At 42.7% G+C, this 22,820-nt stretch overlaps 1 protein-coding gene across 1 annotated transcript in view; it reads right to left on the bottom strand.

Moving 5' to 3' along the window:
* The window catches only part of JHY (junctional cadherin complex regulator), a 73,531-nt gene extending 55,596 nt beyond the window's left edge, over positions 1-17,935 (bottom strand). The window contains exons 1-2 of the mRNA XM_054579424.1: positions 17,595-17,935; positions 1,284-1,807 (exon numbers count right to left, since the gene is read on the bottom strand). Of these exons, the coding sequence (XP_054435399.1) occupies positions 1,284-1,807; positions 17,595-17,935 (865 nt within the window). The remainder of the gene's footprint in view (positions 1-1,283; positions 1,808-17,594) is intronic.
* Between the last annotated feature and the right edge of the window lie 4,885 nt (positions 17,936-22,820).

The following is a 22,820-nucleotide window of genomic DNA, read 5'->3' as shown; positions in this document are numbered from 1 at the left end:
GCAGCATGTCATCTAGCAACTGAAAAGGTGCTCCTTCTAAAAGGAGTTTCTAAATCAAGAAAATAATCACAAATGCACCACATCTCTCTTGTGCCATCAGAAAATACAGGGTAAAAAAGGTGACAGCCCTTTCAGTGAAACCAATTTAGGGTTGGAATAGGACTAAGGGAATCCCTATTTAACGTCATGATGTCTCCTTCTACTATTGACCCCGCAATAGTAGGTGATGAATTTCAAGCTGTTTCCCAATAAGGGTGGTGGATACCCTGATTCAACCACACTCTCTTCTTGTGTCCACGGATATACTCATTAGACAGTAGGTTGATATCTTTACGTGCGCCCATGAACTAGAACTAAGTTTACTGGATTCAGTATGTTTTGAGCCCATCATCTGGGATCAAATTTACCTTCAAAATGGTCAGATGAGAAAAGGGGGACATTTATTATTATTCTGATTTTATAGATGGACAGACTACGTTTTAATCAGTAATGGATAATAAAGGATGGTGTAGGGTTCATCAGTGGGAGTTGGAAAGGTAACAAAATAGTTTGGATTAAAAAGAAATACCCCATGTTGTATCTGCCTTCCCACCCAATAAGTACACAGAACCTGACTGAGAATCACTTCTGTATGTGAGTTGCCATTATTGAGTGTTTTGTCATCTCCAGTGTTTGGGGGGCACTTAATCAGGTTGAAAACCAGTGCTGCAAAGGCAACCCACACAGGAAATCAAACCTTCAGTCCTGTATTTTATCTATTGGAGTGGGTGGTTTAAATAAATTCTATAGTTGCTTGAATAAAAACATTTTAGAGATAATGACTGAATTGCAGCAACTACAGAACTCTAAGCCACCCATGACTTTTATTTTGCTCTTAGGAATCTGTGGAATGATTCCCTTCATTCTTCAAAGGGGGCCAAAGCACAGGGCATTTGATTTGCTTAGCCAGGTGTTAACCATGCCATCGCTGACTCACAGAAGTGCTAGCCAGACATTTCAAACAAAGGCAAATCCCAGTTTAGTGCTTTGGAGGACCTTTTTTTTTTTTTCTTTATAACTTGAGTTCTGGTCTGGAAAGAATTCAGAGCCAAGACTCAAACTATAAGAGAAAGTTTATTTAGAGAGTCACAGAGGCAGAAGAATTGAGTGGTAGAAGAAATGGGCTCAGGACACAAGCTACAGAGTCCGAAGACGGGGCCCTTGGAGCTCAGGAGAGAGAAGGGTAAAGGTAACGTGGGGTAAGGGGGTGGGGAAATTTGGTGACATTTTTAAGTAGGTGCTACATACCTGTTCTGTGGGAGTTTCCGTCTTTTTTCTGTTGTGAAGTTGAAGGTAAGAGTCCATTTTAGAGGTGGGTAGTCCCAAAGTCAGCTTGTTTTTTTCCACAAAATATTGTTTGGACTTCCTTTGCCGAGGGCCACGTCGCCGTGACAAGAAAACCTCTTTATGTGAATGTGAACTCTTCAAGGGCTGAGAGAGGTTGCCGGACTTCTCTGCCAGATCACTGTCACTCAGCTCTGCAAACGGCTTGCCGTGATGGGCTCCGTGCTCATAGTCGGGGCTTAAAAATTCACTGCCAAGTAAGGAGGCTTCGCTCTGTGGGCTCTTTTTCTGTTCGCCCTTCCCCCCTGGCAGTTCCAGCGAAGTCTCCCTGGAAGGGTAGAGCGGACCCAAAGTCAGATCTCCTGTGGAACTGCCCGGAGACCCTGGCGATGCTTCCACACTCAGCGACGGCCCTTCCTCTCTCTTGCTCTTCCAGTTTGGGTCATAGCGGAGATCTGAGTATTTGTCTTCTTTTGGTTTTTGGCTGCCCAAAGCAGAAAAGAAATTCCAATACTTAAGATAAATTTACTCATTACATTTAGTCAGTCATTTCATTTGAAATAAATCTCAACCTTTCTCCTATAATTTTCCTTTTACTATTGACATGTTAAAGATATATCTCAGGCATTTTCAAATTAGGCCCACACACTACCCATCAGGGTAAAAACGTCTTAATTATTCAAGTTTATTAAACTAGAGACTAGAAACAGGGGACAGTTAATTTCTAAGTACCAGGAAACAACTGAAAAACATATGCCTCTAATGTAAACCAGCTAATGACCATGGTTTGAGGAATGCTATTCCTTATGCACAGTGTAAGTATTTCAGCTGATGAAGACGAAGCTGACTTCATGCTTTAGTTGGTCATGTACACATTTGGCTATTTGTCTAAGAAGGAAAATATGAGCAGCACCCAGACACTTGACTCAGTCTGCTCCCCTGCAGGGGGAAAGCAAGATGTATCCCAACTGAATTCCTACACAGGTTCATCCTCCTTTTCAGTGACTTTACTTTTTAGTTCATTTTGTGTTTGTTGATTTTACAAATGTACTACAGAACAATCCCCAAGATTTAGAATCAGAAAGTGGCTCACATCTCTTCACAGAAAACTCAGTAGACAGGTCAGCGTGTACTTGAAGCGTAGGACAGCTCTATTTGAATAAAAGGTTAAGCCAACAGTCCTGGCTGAGGGAAGTGGACTTGACCCCAAATAAAGACCTCTCTTTTCCCCATGGCAGGCTCAATTTGTAAAGCATCTTCTAGTCTTAACCAAAAAAGAAAAAAAATGCTGATAATATGGCATATTTAATGGCCCCTTTGATCTTCAAAAGCTAAATGGGAGAGATTTTCCTCCCTTGTGTTCAGGAGATGCAATCCTCTAATCAAAAAGGAAATGTAAATCAGCTTTTTTATGCTATTTGATATTCCCATTTACAGAGGACATAATTTTACCCTGGGTAAACAAAATAATGGTGCACCTGATACCAATTTACTCTTCTTAATGTGGACCTAGATTTCTTTGATTTGATGTAAAGCAAAAACTACAGCAAAAAGACAAAACTCCCATGTCTTGCTAAATTGTCATTGTGAATTTTTTAGTTCACATATTAAGATGGAAAACTTTTTGGAATAGGTGGTTCTTCCTTTGCCATCAGGGGAAGAAATTACATAGTTTCCTCCAGCAAAATGCCTGGATGAAGAAGGTTCTCACTATCAGGAAACCGGACACCAGACCGTGCGACTCACCTCTCCCTACGCACCATGACGCAACGGCCTCTGGGGCTTCGGTAAACTTTCCCGTGTGATGTCCCATCATGTGAACTCACTGTATTTTTTGGCCGTGCCTGTTGCCTGTTGCCTGTTCCAAGGGTCACTGGGTGTGTCTTAGAGGCATGAAGTGCCTCTAAGCAGGGCACACTGGACTTGGGACTGGACAGACCTGGGTGTAAGTTCTGGGTCAGTCACTACCTGCCTGAGCACCAGCTGGCAGATTTGTCACCTCTGAGCCAGTGTCTCTCAGCTCTGAGTTGGGATGAATTTTATTTATTCTGTTTATTTCTCAGGATTGCATAAGAACCAAAATGGGACATTACATCTGAATTAACGTTCTGTGTTTGGGCTTATTTCACTTTTCACTGTGGGGACCTGTCTCCTCACCTGGTTAACGTTGTGGGCTCCGGGCACTGAGGGTTACCCTCCCCTCCCTCGCCTAGTCCTCTGCCCTCCGCTGGAGACAAAAGAGTCAATAAGTGTTCCTTAAATAAATAACAGAGCCTCTGAAAATACCCTAGTCAACAGAAATGTAGTATTAGGTACTTATTTTTTTAAACCAATAATAGTAAGTTAGAATAGAAACGTGCAGAAAAGCTTCTTGCATTGGACCAAATTAATGACTGATTTTAGGGTTCATCTTGCATGCAGTTCCATGTAAGGTTCCACTGTGGTTGCTCAGGTGGGAAGAAAAGGTACGGACTGCCCCGATTATAGCTTCAAGTAAACAAAGATATGATATTTAAATGAAGAAAGGTGCCGTTTCACCACATCCACAATATATTGAAAGGAAAGTGAACTGAACTCTTCTCACTGATTTGCTTGACTCAACAGAATTGAAGTTTCCTCATCCATTTGCTCACGCAGTGATTGGACAGATATTTACTGAGTACTTACAAGCTAGAGGAATCCAGTGCTGGGCTCAGAGCCTAGGAGGGGGAAGAAAGCGAGGCAACAAGCAATGACCACAGGAGCGATGCTGGGGCCGTCAGAATTCCGCAGGGACAGCCACCCCGCCTTGCAGGGTCAGGGAAAGCTGAGGCCTAAGGCCAAGAAGGGCAGAAAGTGCATGCTAGGCTGAGGGAACGACACGGAAAAAGAATGGAGGGGAAAGAAAACATGGCACTTCCCAAGACTGAATTCCATACAGATCAAGTGGAGGGCGGGGGCAGGAAAGGTCGAGGAGCAGCGCTGAGTCAAGGACAGGTGATGTCTTGTAAGGACTTTGTAATCTCTGTGAAGGAGTTTGGCTCAACTAAATTAATTTGAGAGTTTGAATTTAATTAGCAAAAATAATTTAATTAGAGAGCAAAGATGTAGTAACAAACACTTGTTACTACTGGGTGTAAATTATTGGTATTTTTACCAAAGATGTGGTAACAAGTGTTTGTTACCACATCTTTGCTCCTTCGCGTTGCTCTTTTGCTTTGGAGAGTGAAAATGAGGAGCTTTTGGAAGGAATTATCGACAGAGGCTGTAAGGGCTTGGGGCGGGGCCGGAAAGTGTTAGAACAGGTGGTCCTTTGCAGTGTTTAAAGCAGGGGCTGGCAGCCTTTCAAAGTGACAGGTCTCATGGGGGTCACTGTTCTGCCACTGAGACACAGGGCAGGATGTGGCTACTGATCCAAGGCATGCTTTGAGCCAATCTCTAGCGTTTTCCCTAGAACAGTCCAATGAGGGAGGTACTACTATTCTCCCCATTTCATAGATGAAGAAACCGAGCCTTAGAGAGCTCGGTTTCTTCAAGGTCACAGAGCTGCCCAGCGGAGGGGCCAGGATACAGACCTGGCAGTCTGTCCAGGACCTGGCTCCTGTCCATTAGGTGGCCCTTTGGCTGTTCCCAGAGGTGGCCGTGAAACATGCATTGTCACAGGGCCTGCCTCATGCAAGTCAGTGAATTGATCAGTCTGTTGACCAGTCAACAAAGGTGTACTGAACGGCTCCCGGGGGACCAGGCACTGACGGTGGGGTGGCGGCAAACCAGAAACAGGCTGATGGACCTTACCTGCTACTGAGGGAGATGCGCTCTATACGCCAACGGTAACAATCAAGTAACAAATTAGATGGGTAAAGAGATAGAGAATATTATGGGTATTTAAAATAGGAGGAGATAACCTTGTTTATCACTGAAAACACATTAACTTCTTATTTCCAGCTTCAGTTGCTAGAATATATCGCAAAGTCCATTCCAACTGTATTGTTCTATGATCCTATGATAAACTCACATAAGACTCAATAACCAAGGAATGTCTACTATTAAAAAAAAGAAAAAGCAAAAGCTGGTCTTCACTGATTGAAGGACATGATTCCTGACTTCCACTTGTGCAGTAATGTTACCCAAAAAACTGGCACTCGGACTGGTCATCATATTTAATCAGCATCAGCTGATAGGGCCCAGTCATGGTTGCTGACCTTCCTCGGTCACATAGAATCTCCACAGCGCTTTGCTTCTCTGAGTGACCACATGGAGTATCTGGGTTCTGAGGGGCGGTGTAGCCGGGCGTCGCAGAATAAGGGCTGGAATCCGACTGCCCGCACTTGGTTCCTGGTGCTGCCAGTTACTCTGTGAGCTTGGGCGCAACAGTAACTTCTCCGTGCCTCTGCTTTCTCATCCATAACACGGTATGGGTTATGATAGTACCCGCCTCATAGCGCGGTTGAGAGGATTAAGCAAATTTATAAATACATAAAAAGCTTAGGACTATGTCCTCGACACACAGAGCAAGGGCGCCACGAGGGCGAGCTCCGAGCGCGTTTCAGTGGGCTCCCCCCTGGCCTCGGCCGGCTGGGGTCGCCGTCAGTTGCCACGGGGTGACGTTGCCTGGGCACTGCGCTTCCTGCCCATGGGCCTCCAGGGCTTCTCTCCCCAGGGCGTAAGTTATTTCCAGGGTACAAAGGTGTCTTGTGATGCATTAAGTGGCACCTTAGTGGCCTGAAGAAATGAACACATCTTTTTAAAAAAATCCCATTTTTAACACGACTGAAACGTCATGGACAAATCTGTCAAAACTGCGGTTTAGGAAATGAGATTAAGAAATGCCAGTGTCTCTGAATGATGAAATATTTTAGGAACTGCTGAAAAAATGATGAGGAACATAAAACTGGGAGAATCAAATTACTTTAGACCTTCAGAAACAGCTGCAATTTCTAGCCTCCACAAATTTCCATTTTTAAAAACTCCTCGCCCGAGGACATTTCCATGCTTCAATGCCCATAGAACCAAGACTGATGTTTAAAGTGGAACCTAGAAAATACACAGGGTTTTGAAACAAATCAGACAAAATGAACGGCTTTGGCTAAGAAAAATGTTTTTGAGCCTATCGTTTGAAGAGACACTCCAATAATGTATATGTACAAGACAGAATCTGAAAGTGCAGCTCTTAAAGGGGCATTAATTACACTTCACCATTTACACCTGTAACGACTACCTTACAATACCCCCTGTTCCCTCCCTAGATGGAAATCGTATGTTGGAACAAATGGAAGGTTATGTTCTGCCAAATCATGAGCAGGGAAAGCTGTAATGCTTTACAGAAACAAGTCTAACGGTGGAAATAGAACACGACACTAAAGAACCCCGTTGTACGGAGCTTGTGTGCTGAGATGCTCAATTGTGTTTCGTGGCCCAGGTCAACACACTGGGACAAAACCAGTGTGAAGTGCTCCTTCATCAGTAATCATCTTCACACAAAACATACACCTCTCTCCCTCCGCATCTGATAGAAGCGTTACACCGACAGTGGGCACGAAACTCTTTTGTTAGCGTTCAGACAACAGATGCCAGGTCTCCTCTCCAGATGCCGTGTTCGAAACGGATGCGGGGAGGACAGGGTGGGGGCCTCTTATGTATATGCCATGATACTTGCTGGCTTTAATGGACCACATTTGATTAATGATTGTGACAACTGCAAACAAAACAAAACAAAATAAAATCTCCATTTAATGAAAAGCCTCATATTCAGTAGAGTATCCAGTCAAAAGATTACTAAAATTAGAGCATGTTTCTAGTACAATTAACATCCTTTGCACACATAATAAAATTTTCAATAACTGGCCATTTTGCCTGTTGAGAGGGTGAATAAAAGCATTGCTATTAATCATTTAGCAGTTATTTATTTGCTACTTTATTTAAAGTAGCCAGTTAAATTGAAACTGCATGTTATTATTGATTTAGGTTTAATTTAATCCTTTTAAATAGAACAATTATTGCCAATTTATATGCCATTAAATCTTTCATGCATATGAACAGCAAATTCAATCTTTATTTAAGTGTAAAGTTTTTAATGCTTCTTGAGGAACTATAAAATTGACAACTGTTTCAAGGATTTCTGAATTCTATGCTCTTCTTAATCTTTTATCAACAGCTTTTAAGTAAATCAGATGGGGAAAAACTCAAATGATTAAAAAATCACTTTTGCAATTATGAAATAAAATGGTTCCTCAAATACACTGTAATGCTCTGGGAAAGATATTTACAACGCAGAAAATTTCATTTAATACAGGCATTTATTCTGCCAAAATAATTAAACATCTTAATAGGAAAAAAAGGGGGTTTAACGAACTGAAGGCCCAAGACTAACTACAGAAACACACTGGACAGAAGGGCAGGCTTTTTATCTAGTGAATTTTATTTACAGCAATTACATAATCTGGATAATTCCAAATAAATTCCTTTCTTTTCTTTGACAACAAATTTATGGCTGCAAAATAACCAGATATTTATCCCAAATTAATAGAACTGTTAGTAACAGTCTTGGTTCAACGACAATCTGAGATTTTCAATCTGTGACTTACGTGAAAATAAATTGTCTAAAGAGGGCATGTTAGTGATTGCAAAGAAATTCTAGTACCACAGTTCTATTAAGTTTACCTTTTGTGCAACACACGCTGTGTTTCCACAAAGGAAATGCTATATGACAGTATTTAAAAACACAATTCCTCACATTCAGTGAGAGTTTACAATGCTCACGCCAGACTAGGAAGGCTTTGTTGTTCTTTTCACTCTCTAGAAATAAGGGCGAAGAGTCAGGGACCCAGATTTATACAATTTCCAGGTGTTACACTTTCTTTAGGTAGAATTTCTTGTATTTTAAGAGCCAGATGTTAACAGCAGTGGAGTTTCAAGGTAGCTGTGAGGACATGGGAAAAGCAAGGGATAGGTCTTGACATGTGGGTCCTCGGCCAGGTTTTGCCACTGACTAAGCTGTGTGAACTTGATGAGGCTTCCGCTGCTCTACGCGCCGGGTTCCCCTTTTGTACAGCAAGGGGAACAGGCTGAACTTCAAGAGCCCCACTGGCTCTGAAAACCCACTATTTTAATAACTGGACTGGGTCTGTCATGTGAAATTTGGCGATCTATGGTGTTGGGAAAAGCACTTATTTTAATTTCAATACATTAAAAATTATAGTTATCACAGCTTTCTCTATTTTCAAACTTGTCAGAGTGGTAATAAATGAAAACAGTAAAGGTCATGAATTAAATTCTCCCTTTAGGAAGCTGGCAACAGTCTTCTTAATCCTCCTGATGAACTCACGTGCTCGCAGGTTATATAAATTTAAATTACACTTTGCAAGGTTTCAAACTCACGGCTTATTTACACCCCTTATTTACAAAACAGGGATGTAGCGCTGCATCCCTGTTCTGAAACCAGTTAGAAAGGGACCAGTCGTTCTCAGAAGGCAGTGCGCCCTGGGGGTCCCTGTGGCTGCGCTTTCTGGCAGGGACTCTGCCCTTCAGAGACACAACTCACGCCCCCAGTACTCCCTAGCCCCTCCTCTGCGAACGGGAGAGAATGGGTGGACACAAAACAGAAGAGACTAATACTGCTCCCCAGAAGTCACGGCTCTGATACACTAGTCCCGTGTGATCTGAAATAACTGCAATGCTAGTAGCAATTCTCCAATACTGTATGAAACCCCTAGAATAAGGAATATAGTGCAGTGTACTTGATAGCAATCAATCCTAAAGACAGTTGAAATCAACATGGATGGATATTTCTAGAAACCAAAAGAAAGGAAAGTTGACTCCTGGAAACCCTCAGATATTCCCAGTAATACTAGAATATAAGACCTAGCTTCAAGTGTTGTTTTTACGCTCCCCATAAGTACCAAAAAGAAAAAAAAAAAGAAAAAGAAAACAATCTCTACACCTATGACAGAAAGTAGTCTATCCTCAGCTTCAATGTTTCCACTGTGCTATAAAAAGCAGTCTGGGAAATTTGAGGGGTAATGAAAATGCTGCATTTTGGTCCTCACCCACTATCCATTTTGGTTATCCAATACTGCTACCTAAGTCCTAGAAATCATCATTCAATACTTCACTTGATTCTTGCATTATTAATCTGAAACAATACATATGGAAGCATTTGCGTGGAAAAATGTTATACCACCACAAAGCAGTAAAAAATGCAGGTTATTGCTACTAAGTCCCTTCCTTACTTTCAGACAATTCTGACTATTCAATCTGATTTATAATTCCTCATGGCGCCTATCTCCCACCCAGTAATTTCTGGCACAAGGCGGTTTATTAGGCAGAATAGGGGACCGTTAGCAAAGGCGATGGTTCCCAGGGGTGGGAAGAAGATACTCGCAGGCCTCGACGAACGAAACGGCTCTGTCCCCCAGGAGGGGAGCGAGGCATAGAGGCTATGACGACCCTGCTGCCCTAGGTAAGATACGACTGACGTTCATTTACTCTGGGGGCCTCTAGCCTCCTTCAAGCACCTGGATGACTTTAATAAAATTTCTAATTTTACATGCATCTTTACTCTGGCCTCAGCATAGTCCATGTCAAAATTAGTATATCGTTAATATTGGTAATGATGGTAAAGTTGAATATTTTATCAGATCATCCCTGATCACCTATCTATGTATAGATATGTATAATGAGAGGCTCAGGCTCAGCCTCTGAATGACTATGTACACTTACACAGCTCCCAAAGCCTCCGTGCCTGATCTGCAAAATGGGGGGAATAATGCCTGTCTAAGAGGCTCCTGTCAGGTAAACGAGATGGTATGTATCAAGCAAACAGCTCTACAAATGGCAGCTAATTATATTGGAATATTCCTGTGAACAAGATGATATACACATATAAACGCATATGCTAGGTACCGTACGGCTGCTCTCTGATTTTTTTTTTTTTAAACATAGAGGGTTTCAGAGGGCCTCAGACTGAAGAGGTTATTTCTAATGCTCTAAGAATGTCACTGATTTCTTCTTCATGAACGCTGAGGATCATAAGGCTGGTTCTGGAGCAGCGTTCATGGGTTATCACGCAAAGACCGTCTGTCTACTCTTGAATCATTCGCTACAGTCAATGCAGCTCCAATTTCCATTAAGAAAAATCTTTTCTTTAATCCACATGCACAGAACTATGGCTTGGCTTTGGTGAGGTACAAGGAGTAATTGCTTGGAGGAGATTCCAGTAACATCCAAAGATAACAGTAGGGCTCAAGGGATTTGTCAGGTCTCTTTTTAAAATGTTGTTTATAAAAGCAAGAAGAAGGTTTTCCTTGGTTTTAAGGCAAGACTTTGACCATTTTTTTGAACTAGAATTTCCAGAATGCCATCTACCTTACAGAAATGAAAGTGTACTTGAATTTTATATTGGGAGTGGTATCAATTTGTCTGTTTTGCGGCTCATAAACTACCAGATCTGGGCAACAACACACCCAGGCAAACTCCCAAGGCCTAAGTGAGGCAGAGGAAGGGGCGGATAACTAAACACTCATGTGGATGTTATTTCTGAGGCATTATTTAGCTGAACGCTTCAGTTCTGTGTTCCTTGTAGTGGAGAACTGTCCTCTTCATGTTCAGCATATAACCCATTGCAACCGTGGGCGTTGTAATCTATTGTTAAACATTTCCAAGGCTAATCAATCAAAGAATAATAGCATTATTTAAGGATCTCTGGATCAGAAGGCCAAGGCTCTAACCATAATTTTTATTTTTGTAAGTATTATCCTTTATTTCCAAATATATTGAGTGGTATTTACATTGTCCTTGGGTACAGAGCAAGGTTAAAGTTGGGCCCCTGAGCACTGGCTCAAAGAGGAAAAACCCAGCACTGGGGAAATGAGGTCACTTAATATATCCTTGCCCTGGTTTCTTCATGTTAAAAGTACAGACAAGAATATCTGTCCATTGCCAAAGAGCTTTCCTTTCTGACGCCCCTGTTTCTGTAAATGAAACGGCTACTTTTTATCACCAGGAGACTGACTCCCTTAGATTAGAGCTATAAGAACAACATGGTTTAAAGCACAGAGTCAGACTGTCCAAGTTTTCTGCTCCATCACTCACCAGATGTAATAAACGGGCATAATATAGCCTTTTTAAGCCTCATCCTCAGCCTTTAAAATGGGATCATTATAGTATCCACCTACCAGAGCTGCCATAGGACTAAATGAGGTAACGTATGTAACGTGTTGAGCACAGCGAGGGCCCATGACAAGCACGCTGCAAATGCCAGCTTTTGTGTTTAGAACTTTAAAGATATATATATAAAATCTGCACTAATTATAAATTACCCATGATAGAAATGAATAAAAGACTGCTAAGAAGAACTACGGATCTCTGAGGGGGTAAACAGGACAATGGATTTGAGATGAGGAACAGGAAAACTTTATCTGTAACATTTATGTCTTTAAAAACATACATCTGAAACAAACATGGTAATAGGGTTATAAGCATTTTTCTCTGCACTGTTCTGTAGGTTAGAATTTTATCAAAATTAAAGAAGAAAACAACATCAATAGCAAAACAACAAATATCCCCTCACAGCATTATGACACTAGCCTAGTTACTTCGCCTCTCTTAGCTTCATTTTCCTTATCTAACAATGGGAATACGTAACTGTACTTTCTCACAGGATGACAATGAAGAAATAAGTGAAATTATAGATGGGTCTATAAAAAGAGATATTGTTACTGTTAATAGTTGTCATCATTGTTTGAACTTTACCATTGGCAGTCTCTTTGCCTCTTGTGTATTTATCTTCTAATTCAAAATGTGCCAGATTGCAGAATAATGTTCCTTAAACATTGCTAGAGACTTCTGGTCAAGATGGCGGCATAGGTAAATATGGCTTGCCTTCTCGCACAACCACATAAAATTACAACTAAATTATAGAACCACCATTGCTCAGAACTGTCAGAAATTGAGTTGAATGGAAGTCTGACAGCCACAGAATTAAAGAAATCATATCCATCCAGACTGGTAGAGGGGCGGAGACGCAGAATGGGCTGTCCCACTTCTACCACATGTCCCACGTGTAGAATGGGCTACACGTGGTAGATAAAAATTTGGAAGGGATATCCAAGGAGCAAGAAGTCCCAGCCCTATGCCAGGCCGCCAGCCCCGAATTCCTGTGCCAGAAAGATAAGTTCCAATAACTTCTGGCTGCAAAAGCCATGGGAAATGTGTTGGTAGAAGAAATTTCTGTAATTCCAAGAAGTTCCTCTTAAAGAACCCACACTGGACTTACTCAGACTCACTCCTTCTGAGCTCCAGCACCAGTGTAGCAGCTTAAAAGGCACCAGTGGCATACAGGGAGGAACTGAAGTATCTGGCATCAAAGTGAGAGCTGGGGGACAGCTTTTTCCCAGACAGAAAGGTGGGTAGAAACCATTGTCCCTTCTGAACCCTCTACCCACAGAGCCACAGAACAGGCAGGTACCATATCTGAGACTCCATCAAGCTGGCTAACACTGCTCCACCCTGGAGATCCACTGAGGCTCCATCCCACCCAACTTATAGGCCCACTCAAGCTGTTAACAGAGACTTTTCCATATGAATGGCTGGCCTTGGCTCATGCTTCACAACTTCCTAAATCTTCTCAACCAAGCAACAGCCAGCCTCAGTGAGCCCCCATACCTTGTACCTCTTGCTAAGTGGCCCCATGCCTCGTACTAGGAGCAACCAGACTAGATTCACAGCTTGGCTTCACCTGGGAATCTCCAAGCCAAGCACAAGTAGCCACCACCTCAGATTGCTTGATAGCCCAGGCTGGGTGGCTCCAGACAAAATACAGGTGGGGACTGACTTTGGCTGCACCACACAGGAAACTCCAGAGACTGCACACCCAGTGGACAGCTACAGACCACCTTGGAGCACCACCACCCTGCCCCGTACAGCTGATCCTCCACGAAGGGCAGAGGTTGGTGGTCAGTGGTCACAGTGATTCCTTGAAGTTGACTGGCCTGAATAAATCCTGTCCATTGACCTGTAGTTGAGCAATCAAGGCTCAACTACAAGGGAAGGGTGTACTCAGCTCACCAAGAGGACATACTTTAAGTACTCAGCTTGGGTGATAGGGGAGGCTGTACCACTGGACCTTACAGGACACCTACTATGTTAGACCATACTACCAAGACAGGGAGTCATGGCAGCTCTACCTAATACATAGAAACAACAACAGGGAGGCTGCCAAAATGAAGAGATGAAGAAACATGGCCCAAAAGAAAGAGCAGACCAACACTTCAGAAAAAGGACTAAACAAAAGAAAGATAAGCAATCTATCAGATGCAGAGTTCAAAACACTGGTTATAAGGATGCCTAAGGACCTCAGAAGCATAAAAGAGATCCAGTCAGACATATAGATGGTCAATAGGTATATGAAAAGATGCTCAACATCACTAATCATCAGGGAAATGCAAATAAAAACCACAATGAGATACCATCTCACACCTGTCAGAATGGCTATCATCAATCAATCAAAAAACAAGCACTGGTGAGAATGTGAAGGAAGGAGAACGCCTTTGCACTGTTGGTGGGAATGCAGATTGGCACAGCCACTGTGGAAAGCAGTATGGAGATACCTCAAAAAATTAAAATTGGATCTGCCTTTTGGCCCAGCACTCCCACTTCTGGGGATATATATGAGAGGACCTAAAACACTCATTCAAAAGAACATAAGCACCCCTATGTTCATTACAGTGTTATGTATAATCACCAAGATATGGAAGCAGCCCAAGTGTCCACCCATAGATGAGTGGATAAAACAACCATAGGACATTTATACAATGGAATTCTACTCAGTCATAAAAAAGAAGAAAATTTTACCCTTTGCAACAGCATGGATGGACCTGGAGAACATTATGCTAAGTGAAATAAGCCAGTCAGAGAAAGACAAATAACATGTGATCTCACTCATAAGTGGAATCTAACAAACTAACTGAACTGACAAGCAAAACAGAGACAGATCCATAGAATGAGAACAGATGACAGCTAGTTGGGGGGTGGAGGTTACAGGGAGGAGGGATTGAGTAAAAAGGGAAAAGGACTCATGGACATCAACAACAATGTGGTGGTTGCTGGAGAGAGCAGGGTATAAGGGCACTAAATGGTAATGAAAAAAATACAATAAATATTTTATAATTAAAATAAATAAATAAACAAAACAAACAACTAATTTTAAAAAAGATCCAGTCAGAAACAAAGGATTCACTAATTGAAATAAAGAATAATTTACAGGGAATCAACAGTACAGTGGATGAAGCTGAGAATCAAATCAATGGTTTGGTAAATAAGGAAGCAAAAAAATAATCAAACAAGAAGAAAAAGGAATCCAAAAAAGTGAGGACAGTATACACAGCCTCTGGGACAACCTTAAGAGGTCCAACATTCACCTCATAGGGGTGCCAGAAGGAGAAGAGAAAGTGCAAGTAATTGAAATCTATTTGGAAAAATAGTGAAAGGAAACTTCTCTAATTTGGTGAAGGAAATAGACATGCAAGTCCAGGAAGCACAGAGTCCCAAACAAGATGGATACAAAGAGGCCCACCCCAAGTCACATCATAATTAAAATGCGGAAGGTTAAAGATAAAGAGAGAGAATCTTAAAACCAGCAAAAGAAACACAGTTAACTACCTACAAGGGATTTTCTGTAAGACTGTCAGCTAATTTCTCAAAAGAAACTTTGCAGGCTAGAAGGGATTGGTAAGAAATACTCAAAGTCATGAAAAGCAATGACCTACAGCCAAGATTGCTCTACTCAGTAAAGCTATCATTTAGAATCGAAGATAAAGAGCTTTCCAGGCAAGAAAAAACTACAGGAGTTCATCATCACCAAACCATTATTATATAAAATGTTAAAGGGATTTATTTAAGGAAAAGAAGAATATCCAAACTAGGAACAACAAAATGACAATAAATACACATCTATCAACAACTGAATCTAAAAAACAAGCACAGCAAAGAAGAACAGAGACAGAATTATGGATATGGAGAGCATTTTGATGGTTGCCAGATGGAAGATGGGTGTGGGGGGATGGGTGAAGAGGTGAGGGGATTAAGAAGTACAAATAGGTAGTTACAGAACAGCCATGGGGATGTGAAGTGCTGTATAGGAAATGGAGCAGCCAGAGAACTAATATGCATGACCCATGAACATGAACCATGGTGTGGGGACTGCCTGAGGGAGTGGGGGGTGCTAGGTGGTGGAGGACAAAGGGGGACAAATTGGAACAACTGTAATGGCATAATCAATAAAATATAATTTAAAGAAAAACACTGCTTTAGTTCACTGCCCTCCCCAGGAACCTGCACTCCCTCCTCCTGGCAGACCCACCCCCCGACCCAGTCGTCAGGTGTGGCCGGCTGCCTGGGTCTTCCCGAGCCCCTGTTGCCCTCCACACTGCGGCTGCCCCTTCCTGATAGCATTTATCACTAGTGCTGTATTTTGAGATCCCCTGTAAGACTGATTCAACTCAGTATTCCCAGTAAAAGAAAGAAGAATGGGAAGAAGAAAGGAAAAAAAAAAAAAACAACAGCTCAGGACCAGGCTCAAATCCTGTTCCACAAGAGCCCTTGCTGTGACTGTATTCCCGGACGAGTCATCCGAGTTCTGTGTTCAGCGCCCTATTTGAGTATGAGCTCGTTTCACTCCACAGCGGCCCCTACAATCAGGCCGCTGCTCAGCGTACCTTCGCTACACTGAGAACAGAGCCTGTGCCATCAAGCAGCATTCCTCACTATGCCACACGCATCACTCTAATTCTGGGTTTTTTCCCCCAAGTCCACCTTGTCTCCAAAATCCTACATGCCCCAGTTCTAGGAGTTCCAATAAAAACTTTCCTTAATATATTTTACCCCTAACACATATATAAGATAGTTAAAAATATCTAACACATATGTAAGATAGTCAGTCTCTGTTCTCAGTACTTTATATATTTTATATATTAACTTATTTTAGTGTCACAATTACTATGTAAGGTAACCATTATTATTATCCCATTGTTACTGATGAGGAAACTGAGGCACAGAGAGATTAAGTGGACTCGGCCAAGGTCATACAGCTAGTAAGTGGGAGAATCTGAACCCCATGGTCTGTTTCAGACCCTGTGCACTTCACCACCACACTAAAACCTCTTTCTAATCAATAGTTTTTAACTTCTACATTCTATCATACTTATATTTTCATTAAAACCATGAGTAATATAGCACAAATTTATTTCTCCTTATAGTTTTTGGTAGCTCATAGCATAAAGTTAATGCCTCATCAACACTGATTATTAGAGCCCTGGCCAGGTGACTCAGTTGGAGCATTGCCCCGTAGATGGAAAATGTCGCGGGTTCAATTCCCAGTCAGGGCATACACCCAGGTCATCAGTTTGATCCCTGGTCAGGGCGTGTACAATAGGCAACCAACTGATGTTTCTTTCTCTTTCTCCCCCCCGCCCCACCCTCTTCCTCTCTCTAAAGGCAATGAAAAAATGTTCTGAGGCAAGGATTTAAAAAATGCTGATTATTAACAATTAAATCTTTATATGATTATACAAGCCCTAGGAGAGGTACATAACCCCAGAATGTACTTTACTGACATTTATAGCAGTCCTGGGGAAAGACAGGCTGGTTTATTTAACAGGTAATAAAAAGTAAGATGCGCCCTGGCTGGTGTGGCTCAGTGGACTGAGTGCTGGCCTGCAAACCAAGGAGTCGCTGGTTCAATTCCCTGTCAGGGCACATGCCTGGGTTGCAGGCCAGGTCCCTGGTAGGACGCGTGCAAGAGGCAACCACACGTTGACATTTCTCTCCTTCTCCTTCTCCTTCCCTTCTCCTCTGGTTAAAAATAAAATAAATTAAAAAAATAAAATCTTTAAAAATAATAATAAAAAAAGGAAAAGTAAGATGCAAAAGAGTTAAGTCATTTATTCTAAATCATACAGTAAACAGCAGTGCCTGGACCAAAGCAAGACCACCTGACTCCAAGCTATGGCACTTTTCTATACCAGCAGTGGAGGCACTTGGAATACGGACGAGAAATAAGGAGCATAAGAAAAGCAAATGCCGTATTAATACCTCTCCTTGTCTTTTGCATATTTTTTAATAAAAACGATAAACATAGCCAAAAGCCCGGCTCCGAGCCGCCCTCAGACGCGGGGAGACCTGTCTCGCACAGTCACAGGCTCACTGTGGGGGCCTGCCCTCACTCTCACCTGGGACGGTACCAGGAATGATTGAACATCTCAGAAATCAGTGGCATCCTTCCCAAGCCAGCTCCTTACCTGTTTTTCGCATCACTGTCCCCAGTATGGAGGTTGTCCTTGCTGGCCACCCGCGCCGCCTTTCTGCTTGCTTCCTCTTCGGTCTCGCTCAGACTGTCCTGTGGATGGCTCCCCTCCTCTAAGCTGTCAGTCTCCACATTGTCATCCTGGATTCTGTCTTCACGTTCAGACTGGGAATCAATCTCTTGAGTGAGGCTTTCTGAATTAGCTTCCAGGGAGTCTTTTAAAATCAGATGTACGTCTTCTTTCTTAAAAGGTAACTTTGTGGACTGAACTTTTAAGTTGGCATGATAGACAGGAGATTGCATAGAGAGCTTGGGAATTAATTTACTATGATTCATCTTGGAAAAATTAACGGAGATACTTTTGCTGAGAGGAGCAGTTGGCTGAATATTGAAAGTTGTGGTTCACAAAAGCATTACCTAAAAAAATTATACTTATGTTACTCAGTGACTACTGAAATCTCTTTAATGGCAATGTTAATCAAAAATTTAATTGAGGACAAAACTTGTTATATCACCTGCAGCCGTTTGTGTGCACCCTTTTTCTGTGTGTGAAAAAGGTCTATTGGCAATATTATTCTGTTTTCTCTCTGGAGAAACAAAGAGCCTCTAAACCAGCCTGAGTAATCAAGGGTCGCTTCACTGGGGAAATCAAATGGTCCGCGGAAGCACATACCTTTTCCAGCTTCCAAGGCCCTCTGACAGACAAGCCTGGACAAGCCAAGTGGTAATTACAGACAGGACTTTGATGGCCTTATTTCAAATACCCGGGGCACTGATACAAATATGCCACTGTTCAGTTGTATTCATGGACAGAGTAAAGCAGGTCCATGGTCTGTCCTGTGGAAAGTAAAGGAGGTAGAGAGAGCAAGTGTGTGGTTTCCATAGTCAGAACTGTGAAGGGGGAAGCTGTTTGGTTCCTAGACCTATACTGGCTGGCTTCATCATTTCAAAGTCTTTTTGATATCCAGGCTGCTACTACATTGGAATGTGTCATTTAGGGGCTTGTTACTGGGAGATCAATCTCGACGCAGTATATATATTTAAAAAAATGATTAAAACTGTTCAGCACAAGATTTGGCCACCTTGTGAATTCTACCACTGAGCAATTCGTAGCAGAGGGCGGATGTCCGCCTACCTGAAAGAGATGCTGTCCTGGGGAGTGTTGGGAGTCTGGCCCGCATAACAGCTGGGATCTCTTCTAACTCACTTAAGAGTGTCACTGCAAGTGAGCTCTCGCCGCCGTCTCAAAAGGCCATTGTAAAGGCCCATGAGGCGGTTTATGGAAAGGGTGCTTTGAGTTCACTGCAGATGATGGTTTTGGATTGTGCTCCCTTTCATCTCTACCTAGCACTTCTCTTTGCTCTACCTTCTATCTCTCTGCCTTTGTGCCATTTTTTTTTCCTGTAGGTCAGATTATAAAAACCTTCAACATCAGGGATTACTGTAAAATTTGCTTTAAAAGTTTTGCTCGTTATTTTGCTAGACCCTAATCCTAACTAAACAACATGACCTTATTCCTATTCCTAGCGTTGCTGATGTTGACTTAGTTGCTAACGTTTCCAAGGAACACCATCAATTCCTTGGAGGAAAACACCTAACAAACAAGACAAAAGGTAACATTCATATTGAAATATTATTGTCTGAGTGTACAGACTGGTTTTCTGTATTGAGTTTCTTATTTTAAAAACACATCTATTTCATTCTACTCTATCATTTTAACATTGGCAAACCGATGAATTGTTGCTTTTAAGGATAATTTTACAAAGCAGCAAATCCATCAAACCACTGAAAGTTTTAAAACACCAGTTTCACCGCAAGACTTTAAGTCACTGTAATTGGGATCTTAAAGAAAAAGCTTAAAACAGTCATGATATTTCAACTTGGAAATGCTCCTTCACAAAATTAGTCTCTTCAACTTCTCTTCTTAAACCAGATAGTGTCTCTTGGAGTTAATCGATAAAAAATGTCTATAGGAGAAATACTTTTTTGTTCACAGACTAATGAAGTTTGCGAGAGCATGAAGGACGCAAAGCCAAATACCACAAGGTCGAGCTGGGTCTCCCGTGGAGACCTGACCTCCCTCGAGCAGGTCCTGCGGCCAAAGCCCGCAGCTTGGCTCAGTGGAAGGGGTCTGTCTCCCTCGTGGCACAACAGCTTTCCACTGAAGTTCTTGACCAAGAGAGGCGGACAAATCTCCGTAAACAAGACCCACAGGGATACGGCGGGTCTAGTCCACTAGCCCCGGGAGGAACGAATCGCGGAGATGAATGGGAGAGAAAAGGCCGCCCTGTTTCGGAACAGGCCAGAAGCTGCCCCTAGGCGCGTTCGGATTTTTCTCCCTTTGCTTTTTCTCTGATGGACAAAACTACACGACAGCAAGGGCGGTTTAAGGCCCGGTAAATGCCGGGTGCGGCGGGGCTGGTGCCCAGGACAGTTCTTAACCGAGGACAGAGCGGCTCTGGGAGTCTGGGCACCAAAGCCGGTCCAGATCCCAGCCCGCCGCCCCCCACCCCGCCGGGCCCCCGGCCCTCGTTCCTGCCTCCGCCACGGTCGGCCCTTCCCGCCCTGGTCCTAGGTGTTGTCGGGGGCAGCTCCTCTGGGTTCTCCCGGGTCGCGATCCCGTTTCCCCCCCGTGCCCGCGCCCACCCCTTCCGGGTGAAACCGCCGTCACCTGCCCCGCGCTCCTCTGCTGCCGCGGCCCCGCGGCCCCGCGTCCTCCAGGCCGTCGCTGCCCCGCCCTCGCCTCGCCGGGCGCCGCCCCGGTCCCTGCCCGCCCGCGTCGCCCAGCGCTGCCCTGGAGACCGAGGCCCGCGCGACGCCGGCCTGGCCCCGCAGTGGGCAGGGCCGCACCGCGGGGAGGCGACGCCTCCTGTTCGGGCGGACGGGGTGGGAAGGTTGGCGACGCGGGCGGCGCGGCAGCCCCCGGGACCCGGGGGGCTCGGCAGGAGGCTGCCGTCGGGCCTGCCAGGCTTCCCAAAGTTGCGAAGCAAGGAAGGGCAGACCATCATCAAGTGGGAGGAGGGACCTGCAACAAATACCGCCAAGGATAGGTGAAGAACTCCAAATCAAGGAAAAGAATCTAATGCAAGAATGGGCAAATTATTTGAACAGGAATTTCACAAAAGATATCCAGATGAAGGGGGCGAGGGGGTGAGTAGCAGAGGGTAAAGGGAAGATAAACGGTCACGAAGGGAGACTGGGGCACGCAATACAGCGTACAGATGATGTAATATAAAAAATGTACACTTGAAACCTATGTAATCTTATTAACCAATGTCGCCCCAATAAGTTCAATAAAAAATAAAACAAAAAATCAAAATGGCCAGTAAATATTTGTTATTGATTAAAAAGGTGTTTAATTAATAATCCAAAGAGGACAAATGAAAACCGCAGTGACTATGGCTCCATACTCACCAGATGGGCACCGAGTAGCCGACGGCGCCCGGAGCTGGCCAGGATGTGAAGCGGGGACCCTCACGCTGGCAGTGTGAAGTGGTGCAGCCACTTTGGAAAAATGGTTAGACAGTGTCCTATGATTTAGTAATCTCACTTTTAGAAATTTACCCTAAAGAGGTGGGTGCTTATGAGCATTCCAACTGGAAGTAACAATATGATGGTTCATTCAATTTGTGGTATTCCATACACTGGCAGAGAACACAATGGTGAAAACGAATGAACTACAGCTACATGAAATGACACAGATGCATCTTAAAAATATATACTGAGTAAAAAGAAAGCAAAATAAACATTGTATGATTTTGTATATAAAAATTTTAAACTGGCAAAATTAAATTTAAGTTCATGGATGCAGTCTTAGTGGAGAAAACTATGAAAAAAAGCAAAGTGGTGATTGTCATAAAGTTAGAGTAATGGTCAGCTTTGGCAGCAGGGTCAGAGTTTGCGGGGAGAGTACTTTTGAGATTTTATTTCCTGACTTTTAATGCTGGTTACATAGATATGTATTTTATAATATTTTAGAAATATTATAATATAAATATTTTATAATATTTTAGTTTATAACTAAACTATATGATTATGTATATTTAAAAGATTTAACATAAAAGAGGCTTCAAAGAAGAGTAAAGAAGGGACATGTTGGAAATTAAATTCACATTAAAACCACAAGTAGATTTTTAAAAATATCTTATTGTTTATTCTGTAACAGTTTATTTAATTTTCCTCCGTAGCTCCCCTCCACCCAGCCTGCCCCTCATTCCCACAGCCAACCCCCACACATCCATGTCCATGACCGTGGGCCATGCATGTATTTTTGACTAATCCCTTCACTCTTTCAATCGGTCCCCACATCCCCCGCCCCTCTTACAGCTGTCAGTCTGTTCCATTTCCAGGTTTCTGATTCTATTTTGATTGTTATTTTGTTCATTCAATTCCACTTAAAAAGTGAGATCGTATTGTATTTGTCTCTAACTGGCTTATATCACTTAGCATAATAGTCTCCGGTTCCATTCATGCTGTCACAAAAGATAGGAATTCCTTCCTTCTTTTTTATTGCTGCATAGTATTCCAATGAAAACCACAAGTTGATTTGAATAACTGTCTTCAACAAGGCAAGAATGATTTAATACTAGTTGCCTAATAAATGATAGAGTACAGAAAAGTGGAAGATATCCTTACTACTCAATTTTATCAATTTTATTCTGCTTTTTATTAGAGTGAATTTTGTTGTTTTTGTTTTGTCTTATGAGTGCAAAATAGGACCTCAATGTTTTTTGACAAAAGGAAAGCAAAATAGGTTATTCTGCCCAGTGTAGTATACAGATTAACACTGAAGCAAGCACAAACATGCAAATAGATCCCAAGCATGAACAGAAGGATTTATTCCTCATTGTAGTTTCCAGAATATGTTATGAAATCAGTGCAGAGTCATTCCCACTTGGTCACCTTCTAATCCGCTGGTCAGTGGACACTAACTATGTGTTTCTTCAGAGTCTTCAAGTGCTTCTGCACTATTCAGAAAAGACTTCAGACTGCTTTTCTGAGTGGTTCCCACATGATTCAGGAGGCAATCACTCCAGTAGCTACTTGCAGAGACTGGTCACGCAACGGAATACCCTGAGTTTGATTTCCCTCCTTCTTCCTCTGTATTGGCTGTCCTGATATTTCTTGCTTAGAATGCTCAGAAATAACAAACACAAGTGGCAGTCATAGTCAAAGCACGAGACAAAAGTCATACCAATTATTTTAATGGAAATAATTTAAT

The sequence above is a fragment of the Pteronotus mesoamericanus genome, unplaced genomic scaffold (genome assembly GCF_021234165.1).
Source record: "Pteronotus mesoamericanus isolate MK-2021 breed Mesoamerican mustached bat unplaced genomic scaffold, CSHL_Meso_final contig_53, whole genome shotgun sequence".
NCBI lineage: Eukaryota > Metazoa > Chordata > Mammalia > Chiroptera > Mormoopidae > Pteronotus > Pteronotus mesoamericanus.
This window is presented reverse-complemented; position numbering and strand designations above follow the sequence as displayed.